The sequence below is a fragment of the Mytilus californianus genome, unplaced genomic scaffold (assembly GCF_021869535.1).
Source record: "Mytilus californianus isolate M0D057914Y unplaced genomic scaffold, xbMytCali1.0.p SCAF_26, whole genome shotgun sequence".
NCBI lineage: Eukaryota > Metazoa > Mollusca > Bivalvia > Mytilida > Mytilidae > Mytilus > Mytilus californianus.
The window spans coordinates 3,195,005-3,217,573 of record NW_026262675.1 but is presented as its reverse complement, the minus strand read 5'-3'; the positions used below and the strand labels follow the sequence as shown (position 1 = coordinate 3,217,573).

The 22,569-nt window shown below is 32.1% G+C and overlaps 2 protein-coding genes across 2 annotated transcripts in view; one reads left to right on the top strand and one right to left on the bottom strand.

Moving 5' to 3' along the window:
- Positions 1 to 1,216: 1,216 nt before the first annotated feature.
- Positions 1,217 to 12,494, top strand: LOC127732709 (protein fem-1 homolog C-like). The gene is made up of 2 exons (XM_052241885.1): positions 1,217 to 1,270; positions 10,261 to 12,494. The coding sequence occupies exon 2, from the start codon at positions 10,274 to 10,276 to the stop codon at positions 12,182 to 12,184; it is 1,911 nt and encodes a 636-aa protein (XP_052097845.1). The 5' UTR covers positions 1,217 to 1,270; positions 10,261 to 10,273; the 3' UTR covers positions 12,185 to 12,494.
- A 2,991-nt stretch (positions 12,495 to 15,485) lies between these two features.
- LOC127732750 (probable G-protein coupled receptor 158) overlaps positions 15,486 to 22,569 on the bottom strand; it is a 29,595-nt gene continuing 22,511 nt past the window's right edge. The window contains exons 9-12 of the mRNA XM_052241941.1: positions 20,777 to 20,915; positions 20,333 to 20,438; positions 17,804 to 17,959; positions 15,486 to 16,497 (exon numbers count right to left, since the gene is read on the bottom strand). Coding sequence (XP_052097901.1) covers positions 16,411 to 16,497; positions 17,804 to 17,959; positions 20,333 to 20,438; positions 20,777 to 20,915 — 488 coding nt within the window. The 3' untranslated portion in view covers positions 15,486 to 16,410. The remainder of the gene's footprint in view (positions 16,498 to 17,803; positions 17,960 to 20,332; positions 20,439 to 20,776; positions 20,916 to 22,569) is intronic.

The window sequence follows — 22,569 nt, the reverse complement described above, 5'->3', positions numbered from 1 at the left end:
TTTACATTCGAGATCGGAAGTTCAGATATGTTAATTTTTAAAATGAAGAACGCTTACCGTTATTAAATATCTTGACTGTCGATCAAAGTAAGAACAAAATATTTCCATTCATCACATAAATATTTGTAATAAATGCTTTATGAATGCTTAAGCATTCAAACCATCTTTTTCGAACGCAGACCCAGTTAGATCTTTTGCAAAAACATCAACCAATAAAAAGAAAAAAAATGTGCTAATCTCTTTTTTTTCGGTCTATGTTAAATAAGATATCGAATGAACGGAAAAATTAAGACGAAAAAGAAGACTTATAGGAGGTAACAAGTAGTTCATGTTAATAGCGGAATTCGCGGGGCAGTGCGAAAAATATGTAGGTGACATGTCGCGATAAATTAATTGTTTTCAAAGCGGATTTCCCACCGTCCACTAGGATATATGAAATGGACATAATCCGTGTTTTTAATCTTGTTTGCAAGTAATTTTCACACTGAATGGCGACCAGCGTTTGCCGTGGTTATTTAATCATTTGTTCTTTTCTAGATGTCACAACATTATTTGTATTGAGATGCAAATTCCGAAGAAAACTCGTAGGCTTTATGAATTTCATGCGTACAGTCTGTTTATTCTTCCCTTCAAAGTAAAGTTATATTCATCTTTACATTTATTTTATACATTGCACAAATTCTGTTTTAAAGTTCATTCTCTGTAAAACGACTCTGTTTTATACTAGTTTACTAATTTACTTTTAATGTTATTTCCTACAGATATATTTGTCCAAACCTAGTTTTAATAAAACAAAAAAAAAAGAAAATTTTCTAATTTGTGAATTTAATATTTTTTCTTAATAAGTTTCCTTGACAACATTTACAATATTTGTCGCTAACATCTGGATTTTTCTTCCTAAGACGGTAGTTAAGGTCTCATTAACTTATTTGATAATGCGCTCAATAATCGAAGGTTTGCCATTAATTACACCGTAGGTTTGGACACATGGTGTTTTGCATTTATTATTTGCATGATCTGTATAATTATTTTTGCTTTAAAATGTATATTTTGATTGTGATTAAAGAACTTTTATTTGATTTTTGGTTGATTTATTTTATTTAGTGACATCTAAATAAAAATAAAAATTCCTGAACGATGAAGAAACTCAGATATGTAACCCTTCATCAAAATGGAATCATCCACATTACAGTAATTAATACCATACAGCTATATTTAGAATTTTGGCAAGGACGGTTCATGTTATGTATCTACTGTTAGCGTTACACTGGTATGTATAATTTTCTACGTTGTTCATCAATCTTGATTTTTTAGGTTATTTTTTTTTAATAGTTCACACCTCACAGAAATGGACGCATGCAAGTGGATATTGTTTTGAAATTTATTCACTATGCAATTACGGGTTTTTCTATGGAGGGTCATGATGGGGTATTCGAATTATAAAATGGTGGTGTGCATTTATATTTAATGAAATTATCCAGCACGTATCATATCATTTTTATATATAATTTCTTTACTTTGAATATTTTCACTTATTTTCACTTTAGTAAATGTGTTCTTGTTTTTATCCATACAATATTACTAGGACGTAATATTTTGTTACCTGTAGTCTCTTAGTATGCTATTGCCAGGATATTACAATAACAGAAGTTTATATATGCTGCCGATATATTTTTATTTTCAACAAGACAATAAAGATCGAAAATTAAAAAATGGTAATCTTCTGCTAGCCTCCAGTACATTTTATGGACCATTTTCCATGAAATCCTACAAATTAGGACATGTATCAAATAAAAAAAGATTTACCTTTTCGGTTTTTTTTTGTGGTTTGTATGTAAAATCACTCAGCTATCCAGAAATTTCAAACTATCACTCCTCGGTAGCTTAAATTTCGTCAAGTCCATTACTGATGACGGAAGTAAATGACAAACGTGGGTACGCGCTTTGTAGACTCCAAATGCAATGCATGAAAAATAAAAGTCGATAAGTTTGTAAGGTTTTGTAATTTATTTTAATTGTGGCGCCTGTTATTATCTTGAAAACTTTCAAACATATCAGACATAAAGATGTCATACAAAAAAAAAAAAAAAATAACTATAAAAAAGAGGAGTCCATGCCTCAAGCGCCTGTGGTTCAATTGAAAAAATCCTATAAGTTGCACTTTGTTAATACAGCGGTTTCACAAACCACGCCGCTTTTGGGGATATACTTAATATTCATAGATATTATGTCTTGTTTACCTATTTGTTCCTAGATATGATCTCCGTGTTTCATATTGTAGAGACACATTTTTAGAATTTTACCAGTACAACCACAGTTAGACAGCGGTCAAATTTAATTCTCCGGAAGATTCAAAGTAAAGGGAGGGTATGACATAATTTTAGTATAAGATTAAACTCTTAGAAGTTCGAAGCATATAAATGTTGAAAATATACCCAATAAGCCCTATGTTTCGACCTTTGCAAAAAAAAGTAGAGCATTCCAGGGTATAATTTTTTACGAAACTTCATAGTAAAGTGGCACCGTTTTAGCCGCAAAGGGAGATCCTATATATATATATATGGGAAATTGAATTGTCTATATAACCGAAATGCAACCTAAAGGTCAAGGCACTGTAATTGGCTATGTCACAGATTTCGTTACATTTGGCATACAACTTCAGCTTGTTGAACTTCAATCGACTCGAGCGAAAACAAAACCATTTCACTCTTTTATTAACATGATTAAATCCAATATTACTGAAGTAATTATTTCAATATAGATGCACTATTGTATAAAAAGCAAATATATATGATCATATGTACAGATATTTATGTATCAACAACATATTAATTTTTAAGATAAATCTATGCATTTGTAATTGGAAATATGATGATTTTAAGACGAATTTCAGAAAGTTTCTCGACGATTTTATACAAATGATGTTCACAAATTTTGAAAGAATTTATTCAGAAATATATCAGAAAATAACAGAATCATATGCATTATTTTTTTTTCGATTTTAAGTTTACATGTAACATACCGCAGCTGTATGCAATATTTGACAAAAATCTGTGACATGATACATATCACTGTAACTTAACCTTAATACAGAATTGATTACTACTTGGATTAATCAAGCATATTTATAACTGAAAAAAATAAGATAAATGATACTGTTTGCAGAATTTATATTACATAATTCCAATATTTGTTTACTATACAAACGGATTATATTCACATTAAATCACAAGACAAATCACACTTATCAGTTAATCTATACTTACACTAATGAAATATATCTGTAAAAGTGGTATGCATAATTATGGTCAATTTTCTTTGTTCTTGTTTCATTTAGAGGCTCGGCGCTGATAAAACCTAGTGGACTTTTGCCATTAAAAAGAGTCTAAATAACATACTTTAAAGATTTTCTCAACTATTGTTTAACGATCTTTTAGCCAATTTGTTGTATCGCTTTTTTTTATTTGTGATTTTATCTTGCTTCTTTATTCTTCCCTTTTTGGGGAGCATATATTTATCTATAGAATCCGGCGAAATATTATTAAGCATTGATGCATGTATAGGTAAACATCATAAATTTTTGTACATTTAAAAATAGAATTGCATCGAACACTTACAGAACGAACATGCATAAATGTGTGCCAAAAAGTTATCTAATGGCTTTGATTCTGATGTAAATAAGAATGTTGGTGATGGTTTGAAACGCCGTTCTTTTTTTATTATTGTAATAAATGCTCATAGGCAAAATATATCAAAATTTCATTTTTGAGCGGTCTTGATGTTTTTTTTAATTAGATTACATGTTCAAATTGACCAAATCGTGATAACTCAAGCATGTTTAGAATATATATATGAAGCAGTGATACATTGTGATTTTTATATACATAATGATAGATTTTTTAAAACGGCTTTTCTTTGAAGTTAAATCTTTAAAATTCGCCCTACCTCTTTTACACAAATAATGACCAATGTGTCTATGTGTCGTTTGCGGGAATTGGAGTTGTACGAACACATGTTTTGGGAAGCGTATCAATTCTAAAGAAAACTAGTAAATTTCAAAATGATAGACGCAAAAAGAACATGAAGTCCAAAGCGTGTGTACACACTATTATAAATCGTAGAAATTTGATACAAATAAATGTATTAGTAATTATATAAAGCATATTTTATTTTATATTTAGATGCAGAATATTTTTAGCGGAACGAAATTAATTCAGTTATTTTGATGGATCTGCATTGATTGATTGATTTAATTTACATTCTTTGTATTGCAGTAAAAGGAGATGTCGGGTATATGTCAATGAGACGACGACCAACAACTACAAATATAGCCAAAAAACATATTGAATATAACTCTCACTATTCAACAATAGACAGGTGTCTATACAACATGTCAAGGGAAGATCGCATAATGCAATCTTTTTTACAATGGGCGAAAAAAGTAGCATTTTTCGAGATACAGACTTTAGAAATTTGATTTCAGAACGAAAGCTTGTTAGAATTAAAGAAGAATTATTAGGCCAATATGTTTTAGTCCAAAAATATAGGTCCCCGTTGCTGTTCTTTGGGCAATTTTTGCTTATCTCCCTTGTCTATCAATTTTGCACTTACAAATATCATGTCTCGTCACAGTCTAGAAAACACTTCCAGTTTCCTCTAATGCAAAGGAAAACACATTATTTTCCCAGTGGTATATGGAAGAAACCTTAAGGTGTCTAGTATTAATAATTATCGAGTGCACACAACGACCAATCAGGATTAGCCTTTCTTAATTCTGAATGGCATGCAATCTTCTTTTCAATGGCTCACGGCATGTTACTCCATTATTTAGTGTAATTTGAATAACTTACACAGAAACAATTTTCCATTAAAACCCTGGTCTCAAAAAACAAAAGCATTAAGATATGACATACGACAACTACTGACGAGGTTCCGGACTTTGGAACAGACACAAAAAAATGTGGCGGGGTTAAATTATTTTTTGTTTGTTTTTCTGATCAAGATAAAATCGTTGGAGTTCGTTACTAGTACCAGATCTAGTTTATCACCATTTATTTACGTGCTGTTTCAAAACAATCTCATCAATATAAATAGTTGGTCACAGTCTTCATGTTATTTAGATTTTGATTAAATTTAAAACTTTCATAACATTTTTAGACTCCTCGGGTTTTTAAAATTGATCAGACATTATTGGCGCTTGTCCATCAAAGAATCAAGGAAGTCATTATGGTTACATTTATATTTTTATAATGTTTATGTCTTGTTGTTTGTTGCTGTGCTGCAAACATATAAAGCATTGGATGTTGGATGTGTTCTGATTGATAATTTAGTCTTAGATGAATGATTTTTATTTTATTAGTTGTAATTGGCTTTGAACTAGCTATTTGTAACTGCGAGTACTTTCAGATCTGTACTCAGTGTCTTTTTGTTGTTTGGATGTACAAGTACCCGTCCACGTTCACTTTGTGTTTTGTTAGATGTATTTCTATTTGTATGTGAGTTAAGCCTTTTTCAACTGATTTTTATACGCCCGTTTACGGGACGTATTATGGTATACCGTTGTCCGTCTGTCCGTCCGTCCGTCCGTCCGTCCGTCTGTCCGTCCGTCTGTCCGTCGTCAACATGTCGGACATTAACTCAAGAATGCTTTAACCAATTTGCATAAAACTTTGGTGAATTGTTTATATCTATTGACGTGAGCTCCCTTTCGTTTTTTATAAAATTTAAATTTTACGTTTCCGAGTTATGGGGTTTTATTCATTAAAAAAGGGGGATTTTCCAGTTTTCGGACAATAAGTCAAGAATGCTTTCACCAACTTGCAAGAAATTGTGGTGAATTGTTTATATCTATTGACATGAGCTCCCTTTCGATTTTTATAAATTTTAGATTTTACGTTTCCGAGTTACAGGGTTTTATCCATAAAAAAAGGGGGGATTTTTCAGTTTTCTGACAAAAACTCAAAAATGCTTTCAGCAATTTTTATGAAACTTTGGTGAATTGTTTGTATGTATTGATGTAAACTCCCTTTAGAATTTTATAAATTTTACATTTTACATTTCTGAGTTATGGGGTTTTATTCATTAAAAAAGGGGTGATTTTCCAGTTTTCGGACAATAACTCAAAAATGCTGTCACAAATTCTTATGAAACTTTGGTGAATATTGTTTATATCTATTGATGTAAGCTCCCTTTTTATTTTCATAAATTTCTAATATGGCATTGAGAATTAATTGAACTTTATTTGTTTATAGTCTGACAACAGATTTACTAAGTATTGCACAACAGCAAGAAATCTTTAATTGAATATAAATTCAATTCATATAACAAATTTAAGTTCTTTGAATACATTTATTCAGAAACCTATAATATGTCAAATAATTAATTACAATCCAAATTCAGACCTGAATCAAGCTTGAATATTGTGTCCATTTCTGCCCCAACTGTTCAGGGTTGGACCTCTGCGGGCGTATCTAGCTGCGCTCAGCGAAGCAGTTTATTATAGTTTGTTCTTATGTTGTACTGTTACACCACTGTTCCAGGTAAGGGGGAGGGTAGGCGCCTTCAAACTAGCTCAACCCCGCCACATTCTATATGTGCCTGTCCAAAGTTAGGAGCCTGTAATTGAGTAGTGGTTGTTTGTTGCTTTTTTATCATATTTGTTTTTCGTTTATTGTTTTGTATAGTGTGTTCTTGTTCTGTTCTATTGCACCCTGTCCAAGGTTAGAGGGAGGGTTTGGCGCCATCTAACTAGTTTAAACCTGCCACATTCTGTATGTGCCTGTCCCAAGTCAGGAACCTGTAATTCAATAGTTGTCGTTTGTTACTATGTTACATATTTGTTTTTCGTTCATTATTTTGTACATAAATTAGGCCATTAGTTTTCTCCTTTGTATTGTTTTACATTTGTCATTTCGGGGCCTTTTATAGCTGACTATGCGGTATGGGCTTTGCTCATTGTGGAAGGCCGTACGGAGACATATAGTTGTTAATTTCTGTGTCATTTGATCTATTGTGGAGAGTTGTCTCATTGGCAATCATACCTAATCTTCTTTTTATAATAACATGCAAAACAATGTAACTAATAATGATGTACCCATTTTTACTTGTCGTCTACACATTCTGCCGCTGACTAAATGATTTGCATAGCACAAAGTCATAAATTTCGAAGACCGCTAATATTTCGATTTGCTATTGAATTTTTGATAGTTATAAGTTTCGCGTGCATGTGTGGATTTATAAAAGAAAAATATTATACTCATCCAGAAATTGAAAATGAGATACCTTGCAATCATGTAAAAGTTCTACATCTTATGCACATGATCAGCTGACTCTAAACCGATAAAGAATACATTTTTGTTGCTAGCTGAATTCCTCTCTTAATCAGATTAGAATCATACGAGAACTTATTTAATTATTATATTAAAACGCGTTGCGGGGGATAAAAATACCGGGCATACGTGTATCAGTCCGTCGTGTATTGTATGCGCTCTCGAGCCTTCATTTTTATACGCCTGTTTACGGAACGTATTATGGTATACCGTTGTCCGTCTGTCCGTCCGTCCGTCTGTCCGTCTGTCCGTCCGTCGTCAACATGTCGGACATTAACTCAAAAACGCTTTAACCAATTTGCATAAAACTTTGGTGAATTGTTTATATCTATTGACGTGAGCTCCCTTTCGTTTTTTATAAATTTTAGATTTTACGTTTCCGAGTTATGGGGTTTTATTCATTAAAAAAAGGGGGATTTTCCAGTTTTCGGACATTAAATCAAGAATGCTTTCACCAACTTGCAAGAAATTGTGGTGAATTGTTTATATCTATTGACATGAGCTCCCTTTTGATTTTTATATATTTTAGATTTTACGTTTCCGAGTTACAGGGTTTTATTCATAAAAAAGGGGGATTTTCCAGTTTTCAGACAAAAAATCAAAAATGCTTTCAGCAGTTCTTATGAAACTTTGGTGAATTGTTTATAGCTATTGATGTAAGCTCCGTTTAGAATTTTATAAATTTTTCATTTATCATTTCTGAGTTATGGGGTTTTATTCATTAAAAAAGGGGAGATTTTCCAGTTTTCGGACAATAACTCAAAAATGCTGTCAGCAATTCTCATGAAACTTTGGTGAATTGTTTATATCTATTGATGTAAGCTCCCTTTACATTTTCATAAATTTCTAATATGACATTGATAATTAATTGAACTTTATTTGTTTATAGTCTGACAACAGATTTACTAAGTATTGCGCAACAGCACAGTGTATTGCACAACAGCAAGAAATCTTTAATTGAATATAAATTCAATTCATATAACCAATTTCAAGTTCTTTGACTACATTTATTCAGAAACCTATAATATGTCAAATATTAAATTACAATCCAAATTCAGACCTGTATCAAGCTTGAATATTGTGTCCATTTTTGCCCCAACTGTTCAGGGTTGGACCTCTGCGGGCGTATCCAGCTGCGTTCAGCGAAGCAGTTTATTTTTATTGCATGAATATTATACCAAAGGTTTATATCAGAAATGTCTCGGATGAATTCGAGAAGCAGTGCTGATTTAATATTTTTAAAGGAGTTATGTCCCTTGGGAATATAAATTATATGATTTGATTTGATTTTTGGTGTTTTAACGCCACTTTTAAGCACCGCTTTTGGGCTATTTCGTGGCGGTCAGTTTTTATTGGTGGAGGAAACCGGAGTGCCCTTAGAAAACCACCGACCTTCGATAGGAAAACTGACAATCCTAGTCAATTAAGATTGGAGTCGATAAATTATATGAAAAAGTCTACATTTCTTATAGCATTTTTATGAAATTTATATCAAAGGTTTATATAAGTCATGTGGCGGGGTTAAACATGTTTGTCAGCGCTCATCCCTCCCCTCACCTTGTACAGTAATGTAACAGCGCAACATACGAAAAAAATCGTGTAGAATCGAAATAATTCTATCATGCCATGCTCTATGCTCATTTTAACATGGGTCGGCATTATATTTGTCAACATTTTAAAACCTCGCTGACGCTTGGTATGAAAATATTGACAAATATAATGCCTACCCATGTTAAAATGAGCATAGAGTATGGCATGAAAGAAATATTTCTTAAACAATCAGTTGGAAATGGCTGGACTTTGCATTCAGTACAAAAAAGTCATTTTGTATTTAATCAATACTGATTTTATTTTTCAACTTATTTCAACAGAAACAAAAAATAATTTTCAAGACAGTTTTTATCAAACATTTATTAAAAAAAACATCCATACATCCAAGAACAGATGAATTGTTGGTGAATGCTTTATGACGTTGTTGCATATATCCGCCTCTGGGAAAGATACATAAGCAAAAAATTCGAACTATGGGTTTCATGCAGGTTATGAAACTCGTTTTGATCTGCGTCGCCAAACAGATAGAGAAAGCAGGTCTTTTCCGTCCATCCGTCCAGAAGACCTCGGATAACAAAGTTTTGTCAACGTTTTCTTGGATTCTAATTCATTTTAAGCGATAAGTTCGTGCTAAGGGGTGCGGAGTATTCCTTAGATCCTAAGAATTTCGAGTCTTTAGACGATCCCTAGTGATTAAGAGAGCTTTTCGTTGCCGTACAAAGGTTATTTATTTAAAAAAAAGTATGGTTAACACGTGTATGGGTGTTTGTGATCTTTTAAACTGTATCCTCCGATGGTGTGAATTTTTTCCTTTTATACTTTATATGAAACTAATGTGTTCAATTGTTGAATAAAAAGTAATTATGCGTAAAAACTGTTTTTATTTTTAACAAAAACTATAATTATTCAAATCGGGTTTGAAGACACTTACATCTTTGTTAAATATTTCTGTGACAATATACCAATAGCACCAGGTTATGAAATCCGTAATCTAATATATATATATCAATGATAATCAATGAAAATCATAACGACTATAATTTTAAATGTTTAAACTGATGACATTTTTATTTATCAGACAAAAATGTCTTGTAAAAGTAAGATATAAAAAAAAAGTAAATCAATTGCAATCTATCACATTCATATATTTTCATATAATACAATCTTTAAGAGACACCATTAGTGACCTTAAGCGCAAATATGTTACATCACAGTCAAACCATAATAAGAAATTATCGCCACAAAACAAATGTGCGATTGTTGGTCGTTAGGTTATTACTATGACAAAACCAAAAGTTGCTCGATTAGTAAATTGACAGTTGCATAGATTTCAAAGGATTGAATGGTCAACATTTTATCTCTTTACTAATTTTCATTCCAGATTGGTAGAGAACATGGACTTTTCTGATGAAGATCTTCGGCTTATATCTAAAGGTGTACAGAAGTATATTACTGAAGGGAATTCACAGGATGTTATATCAAACCTGCAGAACTTTACTCCAGAACAAATGAGGTATATTGTAAACCACAAAATAAATGGCAAATCGAGTATGATAGTAGCGTGTCAAATTGGAAACTTCGAGGTTGTGAAATTTCTCGTAGAAGAATGTTTTGTAGACTTAGAGCAAAAAGGACTAACTCGTATACACGGAGTCTTTGTAGATGCCACGCCTGTTTGGATAGCCGCCAAATGTAAGCAAAATGAGATTATGACATACCTCACAGAAAAGGGAGCAGACTTAAACAATCCAGGATCGGAGCTGGCTTTGGTACATGTAGCCTGTCAAGATGGTAATACAACACTCGTTGAGTTTTTGGCTGCAAACGGTGCAGATCTAAATCTTCCAGACAAAGACAATAAACGATGTATTCAAAAATCATTAAACAAACCGGAAGTATTACGATGTCTGGTATCTAATGGTGCAGACGTTAATGTTCTTTTTGGTAAAAGACCCCTTTTGCACTCTGCAATTCAACAAGATTTGTTAGAAGCTGTAGATATACTTTTAAATGGAGATATAGACTTACATGCAACAGATTTTGATAAAACAACAGCATTACAACTTGCTGCCATAGGTTATAAAGTTGACATTACCGAACTTTTAATGTCGAAACTTGATCTGACCCGTTCAACTACGATAGAAACATACGAACTGCTAGGTGCTGCAGCTGTAGAAAACAAGGATATCGAAAGAGCTTGCGAGCTTTGGTGGAACGCCATATCGATGCAGATTGACGAACCAATAGAATTTCTTTATAATACAGACATTTTACGCTCCATTATTGGAGGATATCCTGAACCAAAATCTATCAAAGAACTACAGGAAACTGCCTCATCATACCCGACACGTCTGAAAGTGCGTGCATTAATTGTTCGTGAGAGGTTTCTAGGACCGTATCATACTGATAATGTCTTTAAACTGATATTACATGGCATGGAGATAGCAGGTGAAAAACTGTATGAGAAAGCATTCCAAATACTTCAATGTGCATACACCCGAATGGTCGAACGACACGGCTTACTTATCAAAGTTGAATTATATATCATAACCCAGATAGCATCTGTTTGCAGTTGCATTATGCTTGAGTACATGGAGAAAAGGCATGGATTTATACCAGTCGGTCAGTTGTTTTCTCTGGTAATGGACGTTGTTGATCAGTTAGAAGAAGGAACAAAATTGATTAAAAAAGATCCAGAGAAATTCGGTGGCAAAAGTCCAGCTGTGTACCAAGACATGATGCATGTATTGGTCGATATTTTGTACCTTACCTACAGAATGGATCAGGTAACAGATAATCGCACATTCATGAACTGTCTATATAGAGTAATATGTATAAACCCAACTGGTACCAATGGAAATTCAATACTTCATTTATCTCTTAGCCGACATCCAAATATGAAATTACACACAGACAGACCAAAGTTTGGTAACTGGCATTATGTCTTGGCAGAAATGTTACTTCAGAATGGAATGAATCCAAATGCCAGGAATAAAGATGGCGAAACACCCCTCCATATTTATCTACGTCATGCAAATAATACCTGCCAAATAAACACGGACATAGTGAATCTTTTACGTCATCATGGAGCTCATATCGATATTTGTGACGAATATGGAGTAAGTCTGTTCGCATCAGCCAAACTTGTTGGTGTCAAAATCGATCTGGTTAAAGATTGTTCTTTGATGTGTTTAGCTGCACATACATTAATACGTCACAAAATTCCATATGAAGAAGAACTCCCGGGCTTTTTAATTGATTTTGTGCGAATGCATATGTGTACAAGGACGAAAGGCATAATTTAGAATTATTTCAATGTATTTCGTGAAAAAAGTTTGAATGTCAACGGAAGGTGATGTTAACTCCTCTAATCAGTCAATTGAACACCAAGACTCCTTTGTACAACATTGATTTGCTTTCATATAATATATTGATAATCCCTTTGTCATGTTACTCGTTTCTTATAATTTAGTTGCACTATTCTTATAATTATTTTCTGTTCAAATCATGAAATATTAGTAACTATTTATTTACCTTTGATCTGAAATATATGTCTAAAATATTATTTAATCTGTTTTATTTGAGTCAAAAATATGAAATAAATAACCACACATCAATGAGAAATATTCGAGTTCATTTGTATCTTTGTTATAGTACTGATTTTTCGCCCTTTAGAAACAAACGTAGAAAGTTGACAATTATGGATGTTCCCTCTGAAGAAGACCAAAGTCGTAAATTGGACTAAATATCGCTTTCATTATCATCATGTTGTTGGATCAGTCAAATGATCGACGATACTCAAACATTGTAATAATATGTTCTTTTCTTTTATTAGATATCATTGAAATCTTGGTAATTGACGTGCAAAACGTCGTCTCATGTGGAAAACATTAGGCAAATTAGGCTAAAACGTTTTTCAGAATATCAACTGAATAGTGAGTTACAAAAGTTGTTAACTCTGCTGACATTCATAATAATTCAAACTACAGTGTTCGTATTGCATAAATCTATACTCCATTATCAAAGTGGGGAGATGATTACCTGTAGAAAAAAACACTTCCTAGATGAGACATAACGCCAGCACATCACGGACAAGAAAGTGAGTAATCTATGTTTACAATTTTATAACAAAAATCTCTGTTATAAAGTCCGAGGGTTTTTTTGCAAAACTCTTGGCTTTATTTTCTATTAAATGCAATGACATATTTAACAGTATTGCTTTGAACAACGTTTACCTTTGGTGTATGTACAAAATGGCACGTCACTTTTATTCTGTATGTTTACTGATATTGTTGCACTTTGAAAATTTCGTAATACTAAGGCCTACAGATAGGGTCATCAACCTTAATACAAATGTATAATAATACATATAAAGAAATAACAGGCTTCCCCAAAATAACCGACATAACAAATTACATCAACTACAAACATTTGATTACTCCGGAAAAACAGAGATACAAAACAATAATGAACAACTATAACAACATATGGTCGACATAGCCTTTCTTTGTACAAATATAAAAATAAGGAGATGTGGTATGATTGTCAATGAGACAACTATCCATCAAAATTCAATGTGATTTGGTTGAACGATTTCTTCGTGCTAAAATTTTGTATCCTGGGTTTTTTAATTTCCCATTGGGTATTCATTTTAGTCGAGTTTTGTCTGCCCGGTACATTTAACATAAATTGCAGTTCATTTTTGTTTTTAGAATACATGTTTCCTAAATGAAAGCCTATTATACATACATTTTGTAGTATTTTGTTCAAATTCTACCAAAGGATCCTGGTCAAAGATTTGGAACAGATGAGTGGATAGTATTTCACCCTGACTCGTGCTATGTTTAATCTTGAATAGTGTATTTACACCTTCCAATTAATTCACTTTTTAAATCAAGACTGTATATAGTATCAGCAATGGAAACCAAGGAGTCGTATCTAGTAGTTGATAACCCGGTTTATTTCACAATCCTTTGATGTAATCAAAATCCCCGGATACTTTTTTTCTTCAAACCAAATGTGCATATAGAATATTTTTTTTAAAAGAATCATTTATTAAGTTTTGGTATTACTAGTTCAATTATCGTATTGCTAACGACCCAATGCACAATTTGTAACAGTGAATGCTATTCACTGATGAGACGATTATGTTCGTTATGTAATGTCACAAACTGTGCATAGCATTATTTGGAGTCGTTCATACGTGAGATGTTATAATATAAAAAGAAAGACGTGGTATGATTGCCAATGAGACAACTATCCAACAGAGTACTGTTACTTAATGTTTCCTTAAAAACCAACTGTTCATTGCTCAATGATACATGGTTATATTAATCCTGAAACACTTTTAAGAAATTGAAAACATAATTAAAGGGACAATCATGTTAAAGTCAAAAGTATTCTAAATTTGAACCAGGTTTCCTGTGGTAATATTTATTAAGTATTTTAGTTTTCGAAAATAAATAAAGTTTTTGGTATATCTTTCTAGTTTAAATGCAATTTTGTGACCTGTGAGGGTATACTGGAAGAAATATATAAAACTAACACATTGTATGAAGAATTAATAACTTATAGCAATATTAAAGTGCTGAAACAACCTATTTTCATTCAAAAACGAACAAAAATATATTATAATTAAGAATGTCATACCAAAGACGATCACACATGGAAAAATCACAAGTAATATTTTAAATATGGAACAATATCCTTACACGCCTCAAATTGAAAATGCAACTATATATAACTAACACATAGCTGAGAGGGTGATAGAGCAGATTGTTATCCCGAGAAAACATTGTCAACTGAGGCGAAGCCAAGGTTGACAATGTCTTTTCGAGGGGTAACAATCTGCTCTATCACCCTCTCAGCTATGTGTTATTTAATTTATTGTATTGAATGTTCTGTTATTACTGTCTATTAAATTTCAAATTCAAAGTAATAAACTATGTCGTCTTGTACATAACAATCATCCGTATTTATTAAAGCGCACACTTGAGAAAGCGTCTGCGTGAAGGGTAATAGAGTATTTACCATGCGATATAGTAAATTGTCTCCCTCGTATTAACCAATAAAAATCTTGCATTTTGACATGAAGTATAATAATAACATTTAATCAAACAATCTTTGTGCAATGAAACTAGACATGGTGCTATTTTTTTATAGTTGGCTGAGCTGAACCATTTGTGGTTTTTTTTTAAGAGCAGAGGACTATAGAATAATGATGTTGAAACTACGGATTTATTAAATGTTTGTAAAGAATTTCAAGAGAATTTAATTGTGTTAAAATATGATTATTTTCTCTCTTTAAAGTCGTATCACACAGGTTTTTTTTGGGTTTCCAAAATTACGGAAAATTGTATCTCACGTTGTACCCTGAAATTTAACCACTCACGAGAAAGTGTCTTAGCTTCGACACGAGCAATCATACAAATCTAAATTTATGATATAAACATAGAAAATAAAGAAAATGCTACTATTACTGCCTACCTTAAATGAGTTGCGCATATTGACCTATATTATGTATTGATAGCCCTTTTATCCTTTATTATATTTTGGTTGCATTTTTCTACTTTTTCAGTTTAAATATTTGTTATTCTTAGCTTTAAACTCGTTGTCATGAATCTATTTATTTGATATATATTTCAACATATTACTAAATTCATCAAAAATGGATTACAGAAATGTCAAAAATATAGCACAATTTAAACAATCCACATCAACCACCAACAACCGATTCCTCCGACAGAAAATAAACGAAAAAGAAACTAAGACAAACAGCAAAGAAGAACACATCGTCAAGATAGTTTGACTTGGTACAGGTGTCAGACCACCAATTCACTCCCTCCAAGTTAGAACGTAGGTAAAAGTAGCCCTACTCTGACACAAAATAGTGCTATTGTTTACTTAAACTAACCCACAAATTTGCAGAAATGAAACTTTTGGTGAAAGAGAAATATATTTAGACCATTTTGAGACAAAATTTACTTGTCTAAGAGTTTGCATTAAAACTTGAGGATTAATGCGCTCTATATTATACTAAATTATGATTTCCAGAAAACTAGGGGTTATTTTTACTAGTACTTGTCTTCCGAAAGGCAGTTCTTTCTTACAAGACTTTAAACATGGGTTGAAAATTGGCATGTAGAAAGGTGATACATGTACAATTCAGGATATACCTGGTTTCTATGAAGTTTAAGTTAAGGTAAAATATTAAGAAAGCTGTAAAAATTGCAAAATTTGGTTGAATGTATAGGGATTTAAAATTGGTGGTCTGACACCTACAGTTACACAATGTGGCAGGATTTACACGTGTTCATACACCCTTTCTTTGCCTATATATACCATATGTTGTAAAACTAAGATGGTTTTATATGAGTTTGGAATATGATTTAAATGTACCACTCATAAAAGTTCAACTACTTCGTGGTTATAACACAGATAATGAGCACTCGGGAACTTTCTTAACTATTTGACAATTATGGATGTTAACCACTTAAGACTGATTTTTATGATTGTTTCACTTTCGTTGTTATCATGTTGTTGGAACAGACAAATGGTCGACGATGGGTTCTACTCTATTATTAGAAATCTTGGTTAGTGACGTCCAAAACGTTTTCTCCTGAAAAAAAAAATTGCAACATAGTTTTAAAATTTTGAATAAAAAAAACTAAACTTTCATAGCAATTCAAACACTCTATCTCACATAACTCTATTAAGATGCGAGAAAACAATTTGAGACTTGGTATTTACAAATTTTGTTAAATCATAACCTGGTATTTCAAACTGATATCCCTCGTGCAGTGATTGATCATGCGTAACCTATCTAGTTTTTGATGCCTTATAAGGAAAGCAAATCACAACTAATAACCGCATCGACATCGACATCTTCTTTTCGAAGTGAATTTTAGCTATTAAAATAAACATCACAATTGGTCATGGGTATTTTACTAATTACTAGTAATTAAAATATTAAAACAATAACAATACAATTGATGCTGCTCAATCTAAATGGTATGCTTTGAGATAGTTTGTCCTTGTGTAATGCTTTTTAATTCGTCACCAAAGGGCTATTGAACGCTTTTTATTTGTTTTTATCTCTATCGATTTATGAGTTTCGAACAGCGGTATACTACTGTTGCCTTTATTTTTCTATTACTTTGTGTTCATTGTCCCATCGTTAATGTTACCAAAACAATTAAGACAATGAAGGAATAATGATGAAAATTGCTCATTTCGTTCAATTTAGTGAATACCTTGCCCATCACGGGCAGGCATTGATTCTAATTGGCATTTTTTTTCTCAAATATCTTTTCAGATTCACCAAATGAACCTGCTAAAAAAAAAACTTTGCTATCTATTGATATTTACGTAAATAATAAGAACTTCTCTGATTTTATTTTTTCAATTTTTTGAAATTTTAAACGATTTAACTAAAAGACGAATATTCAGGAGTGTTCCTGTAACTGTTTTAAAAATCCAATCGTTTTTTGTTTGTATTTTTTATAAATGAAATATTATCCACAAATATGTGAAAATTTACTTATATAATGTAAATACAAATATTGTATAAAAAAGAAAACTCCTTGTTCCCTAAGATCAAACGGTTGTCCTTTAAAATTAGCTTTAAGTATAACATGTCTTTATAAAGTTATATTGCGTCATAAAGTGCAAAATTATGACTTTGCGATACAAAACATAACACTTCAGTGTGCAAGATCTTAAATTTTGATGCAGTGAAGAACAAACAAGGAACAAGAAAATGAACCGAAATTGATGTGAAAATCAGATCAAATGAAAAACTACTACAAGTCAGACAGTCCCTTTAATATATCTTACCCCTTTTCCAAATGGAAGTAGCTTTTGACCTTAGATATTGTTACAATAGTCATTTCTTTCAGTAAGGAAATTCTACATTATTTTATTACCTTAGGGCCTGGTGTTACGTTTTCATAAGTCTGTGTACTAACTGTCTTAGAAGAGGCACTTTCAATATTATTTGTTCTGATGTACTTGCTGGCGTAAGCCGTGGCGAAGGTATCGTTGGCTCTCTTTACATCCTCTTTTTTGTATAATGCTAATAACTAGAATAGAGAAAAATATCTTATCACTATCAAGGGAGTAACATGTAAACATGCAGTTTGTGTGAGGAATTATGAACTTTTCAGAATGTCATAGTGCAAATGGATTTCACTTATATCAGATGGTAAATAACTAATAACTAAAACACTATGTCATTTTCGCCAAATTCACCAAAGATATCTTTTTCGCATTTAATTCTGCATTTTACATTTTCCCTTGTGTTTAATAAGAGATAATTTAATGTTCGTAAAAAGACTTTTACTACATAAAGACAAATTCACGAACCAATGTCTATTTAACCTGACAACATTTGCAGATAAATATTCCTCCGCCTCATTTTTAGACTTATGCCTCGAATTTGACTTAAGCGGTCATCTCAGTACCAGAATCTATGACAAACGAGACGATTTTAATTTTGAAATTATCAATTTCCCCACCTTAGTAGCAATATATCAATTTTACCTGCATGTGGGATATACATTTCCCAACTCATTCGGTATTCAAGAGCTTGCAGCTCCTACTCAGACTTTATGAAACGTCACCAGTGTCTGAGCAGAAAGTTGATGAACCATGGTTATGTCAAAAAATGTCTCGTCCTTTTTCTAAAAAAGTTCATCGGAAGATACCAAGACCTAGTTGATAAATATTCCGTATCAACGTCACAAATAATACATGATGGTCTTGAAGTATAAATTCTATGTACTGACGTTGTTTATCATCTTAATTACGTGTAATAGTGTTCTTTTATTTGTCTTTGTAAATTAATAACCTTTACTGTTTAGTCCATTTTTGGAATATCCTTTTGGCGTGGCTCGGTACTTGTGCATTCCGCCAATGTGTTGTTGTGCTGTGGTAATTTTTTGTATTCCTGTCTTTCATTTTGGCTTGTGTTCTTTGTCTATAAGCCATTTTGTTTTTCTTAATTGATATATTTGTTTGTTTTTATGGTGATTAAGATTATAACACGATGTTGACTGCTGTACTCCAATTTTTTACATTTTTATGTCTGTTTGTTTTGTTCACACATTGTTGTCAATATAATTGAATTTTATGCGACTGTCATACAAGTGAGATGTTTAGCTAGCTATAAAACCAGGTTTAATCCACCATTTTCTACATAAGGAAATGCCTGTACCAAGAGTATGACAGTTATTTTCCATTCGTTTGATGTGTTTGAGCTTTTGATTTTGCCATTTGATAAGGGACTTTCCGATTTGAATTTTCCTTGGAGTTTGGTAATTTTGTTATGTTACTTTTTTGAAACGATTATCGTTAACTTTCATGGTCATGCTACAGGCATGTAGTAAATGAAAGTGGTTTTACAGCAAACATATTACATGTATGAAATTCCATGCTACAATTAATCTACCAAGAACAGAAGGTCTGCTTCATTACTTGATCTTTTCCTCGAAATTGACCCAGACTGACGACTTCAAACTAGATTAAATGCAAACGTGATGATTCCAACTTTCCAACTTTCCAATTGTCAAATTCCAATTTCTCAAATGTAACAAACCCTCTTTTCCCTTGACGTTTACATAAGACGTAAGATAAGACGTTACGCTAGTGCATGTTCACACTATGCAAACTTTATTGCCATAAATTGCCTTAAACTAATTATTTGTAATAAGTGATGTTTATTGATTACTGAAATACAGTAATGAAAATTTTTAAAAAGGAAAATTGAAATCATCGCGTTCGTCAGAGATGTTAATTTTGAGTTGTCAATTGGCATAAATTTCATTCAAAAGATCTAGCTATAAATCTTTTCTTAGTTTTATGTTCATATGCATACATGAGATGTAAGTACTTACTGGAGATGCATTATTTGTGAAGGACATCATGAAAATGTCGGAAGGAGAAATCAAGTCATTTTGCTTAGTGATTAGTATTCTTTATTTTTTGAAGCTGTTAATGGATGTAATGGATACAAGAACAAGTTGCAAGCAAGGATGTACACGAGTTTTGTTTATTTCATTTTTTAGCAAGTATCAATTTGTCAATTTGAAATAAAGACTATATTTCACATGTCAAAAGACTCTCTACTGGTTCTCTTTAAGTGGTAAAAGAAAGACATTCTCTCAACACGTGTCTTTGAGAAAACTACTCTTATCATACCGGATTTGGCTACGGTTGTACACGTTCCATGCTATCAAACAAACTATCCGTAGCAAGCACTAACACACGTACAAAGAAATATATGGCATATCTTAAAAACCGATCATCAGGCTTAACGTCCTCATACTTAATATAGACGAACATAAAAATCCTACAAAGACCAACTATTGTAAAAATAACATGAAGCTCGCAAATATTAACAGTAATGCTCCCTCCATATATGCCAAAACACAACTCGAAAAGTAAGAAAAGCTTACCTTAGGAATGAAAATTAATGTCAATGTTATTGTTACAAATGCTTGAATCTGTAAACCTTGTAAGAGATACAGCAGATCTGGTCCATATGAATGACCAATCAAATGTCTGGAAATATTAATAAAAATAAAAATTATGGCAACATTATAAAAATGATACATTATTAATGTAAAGTATATGAAGAAATAGAGTTTTAAGGTTTTGTGACCTTGGTTATGTCAATTGTAAGACAAATAAATGAATTGTCCTTTATACATGTTTATAAAAGAGATCAATTATTCAACAAAGACAGAGACAAATTATAAAGGAAAAAAAAACGGAGGAACCTTTGCAAAATTAAAACGAGATGAAAACTACTATCTGTCATATTGTTTTATTTAGATTTAACACAACATGCTCGTCTTGCATGAATTTAGAATTACTAATTGAAACATTTTTGAACTTACGTTAGAATCAAGAGAAAGCTTCCCAGAATGATTCCGTTGTAGACTGCCCATGTTATGTATTTACTTTCGTTGAAATGACCTGGTGCTTTTCTCACCATGTAACAGATATACACACCAACCAAAAGTAGACAAACTTCAGCTGAAAGAAAAAATATATATATTTCGGAGGAGTAGGGTGTTGTTGGTTGTCTAATGTATAGTACAATAGTTTTGGTAGTTCCTTTTTCTTCCTATGTATTATTACACTTTTTAGTTATTGCTTATTTCTGCAAAGAATTATCTTCAAGATATAAATAAACTTTGCAAATTTGCAAAACGGGACTACGTTTATATGTTTAAAATATAGGTCAGTGAACACTTCGACCAAACAACTTTGATTCAAACAAAAATTCTTTATGGCCGATTTCATAAATTTGAATGTGTTTTGGAAAAGATTTTGCTGCGTGTAATGTATGATTTTTATTTTACCTTTCATCAGCTAAATGAGACTAAAAATAATAGATAAAACCATCACAGGTCAATGTGTCTAGGAGTTGCAACCTTATATTTTTTTTATCAAGGTTACTATTATTCTCTTTTAATCGATGATTTTGTGTTGTATTGTTTTATGGATCATTGTGTTTTAGTACACAGGCGCACGGGAAATTATCATTTTGCGTTACAGATAATTCTAGTGACGTCACAAAATAGTACAAGGGGTTTTCATACCCAAAGAGCCTGTGTTGTTTTCATATTTTCAGGAAACAAGAAAAGTCTTATATTATGTTTTTATTCTTTTTGAAAAAAGTATTAACAAAAATACCGAACTCCAAGGTAAACTCAAAAAGGGAGTAGTCCATAAAAATTGACGAAATCAAACGTTCGACTAAATAAACCTACGGAACGAATGGAAAACAAGAGTCATATTCCTGATTTGGTATAGGCATTTTCCGAAGAGAATGGTGGGTTAAACCTGGTTTATGACTTTAATTAAATACCTTTGACACATCAAATACATTGTATCTTTTTTTAACATAATGGAAGATAGTTGATAATCATTTTCTGAAGATACGTGAAATATGACTTCGGTTTTAAGACTGAAAAATCTGACAATCAAGTTCCTGCATATGAAATATATACACTTCCAAATAAATCGAATACCTCAGAAATGCGTATATCTGTACGAAAAGAAGACTTGTGAAAACGAGGAAGCTATCAAACCAAAGAAACGTCGTATTTTTTTCTTCTTCAAAATATATAGATCTACTCAACATGTGGATCAGAAATGTTTACCTGATCATTCTAAATCAAACCAAAGAAACGTCGTATTTTTTTCTTCTTCAAAATATATAGATCTACTCAACATGTGGATCAGAAATGTTTACCTGATCATTTACAATATATTTAATTGCAATGTTATCAATATTATCAATATTTTTCCCCCAAATTCTGTACAGAAAACAATACATGATTACTTAAATGATCTGTCATTTCTTATTTGTACATCAAATCCTTCGCATTCAAGATTTTAAATCATAAAAGGGATTTTGAGACTTTTACCTTCAACGGATGTTACATCCAATCCTCCCGATTGCTGTTGTTCATCGTCTTAATACAAATAAAGCCCTGCTGGTCATACCATATTTGGGGACATTGGCATCGTGAACAGTAAACATGTTAGAGAATTGTTAACCAAAGACCCGAATTCTGTATCTTTTTCCCCAGCCTATCAATTGAAGACCACCCGCTTACTGATGGATGCATATGCAGTCTAGCACTATGCCCGAAATTCGGTAAAGTGGGAACCTAAACTG

Bases quoted from the DNA above. Each gene is read 5' to 3' on its own strand.
- LOC127732709 (XM_052241885.1), top strand. From the start codon at position 10,274: ATGGACTTTTCTGATGAAGATCTTCGGCTTATATCTAAAGGTGTACAG.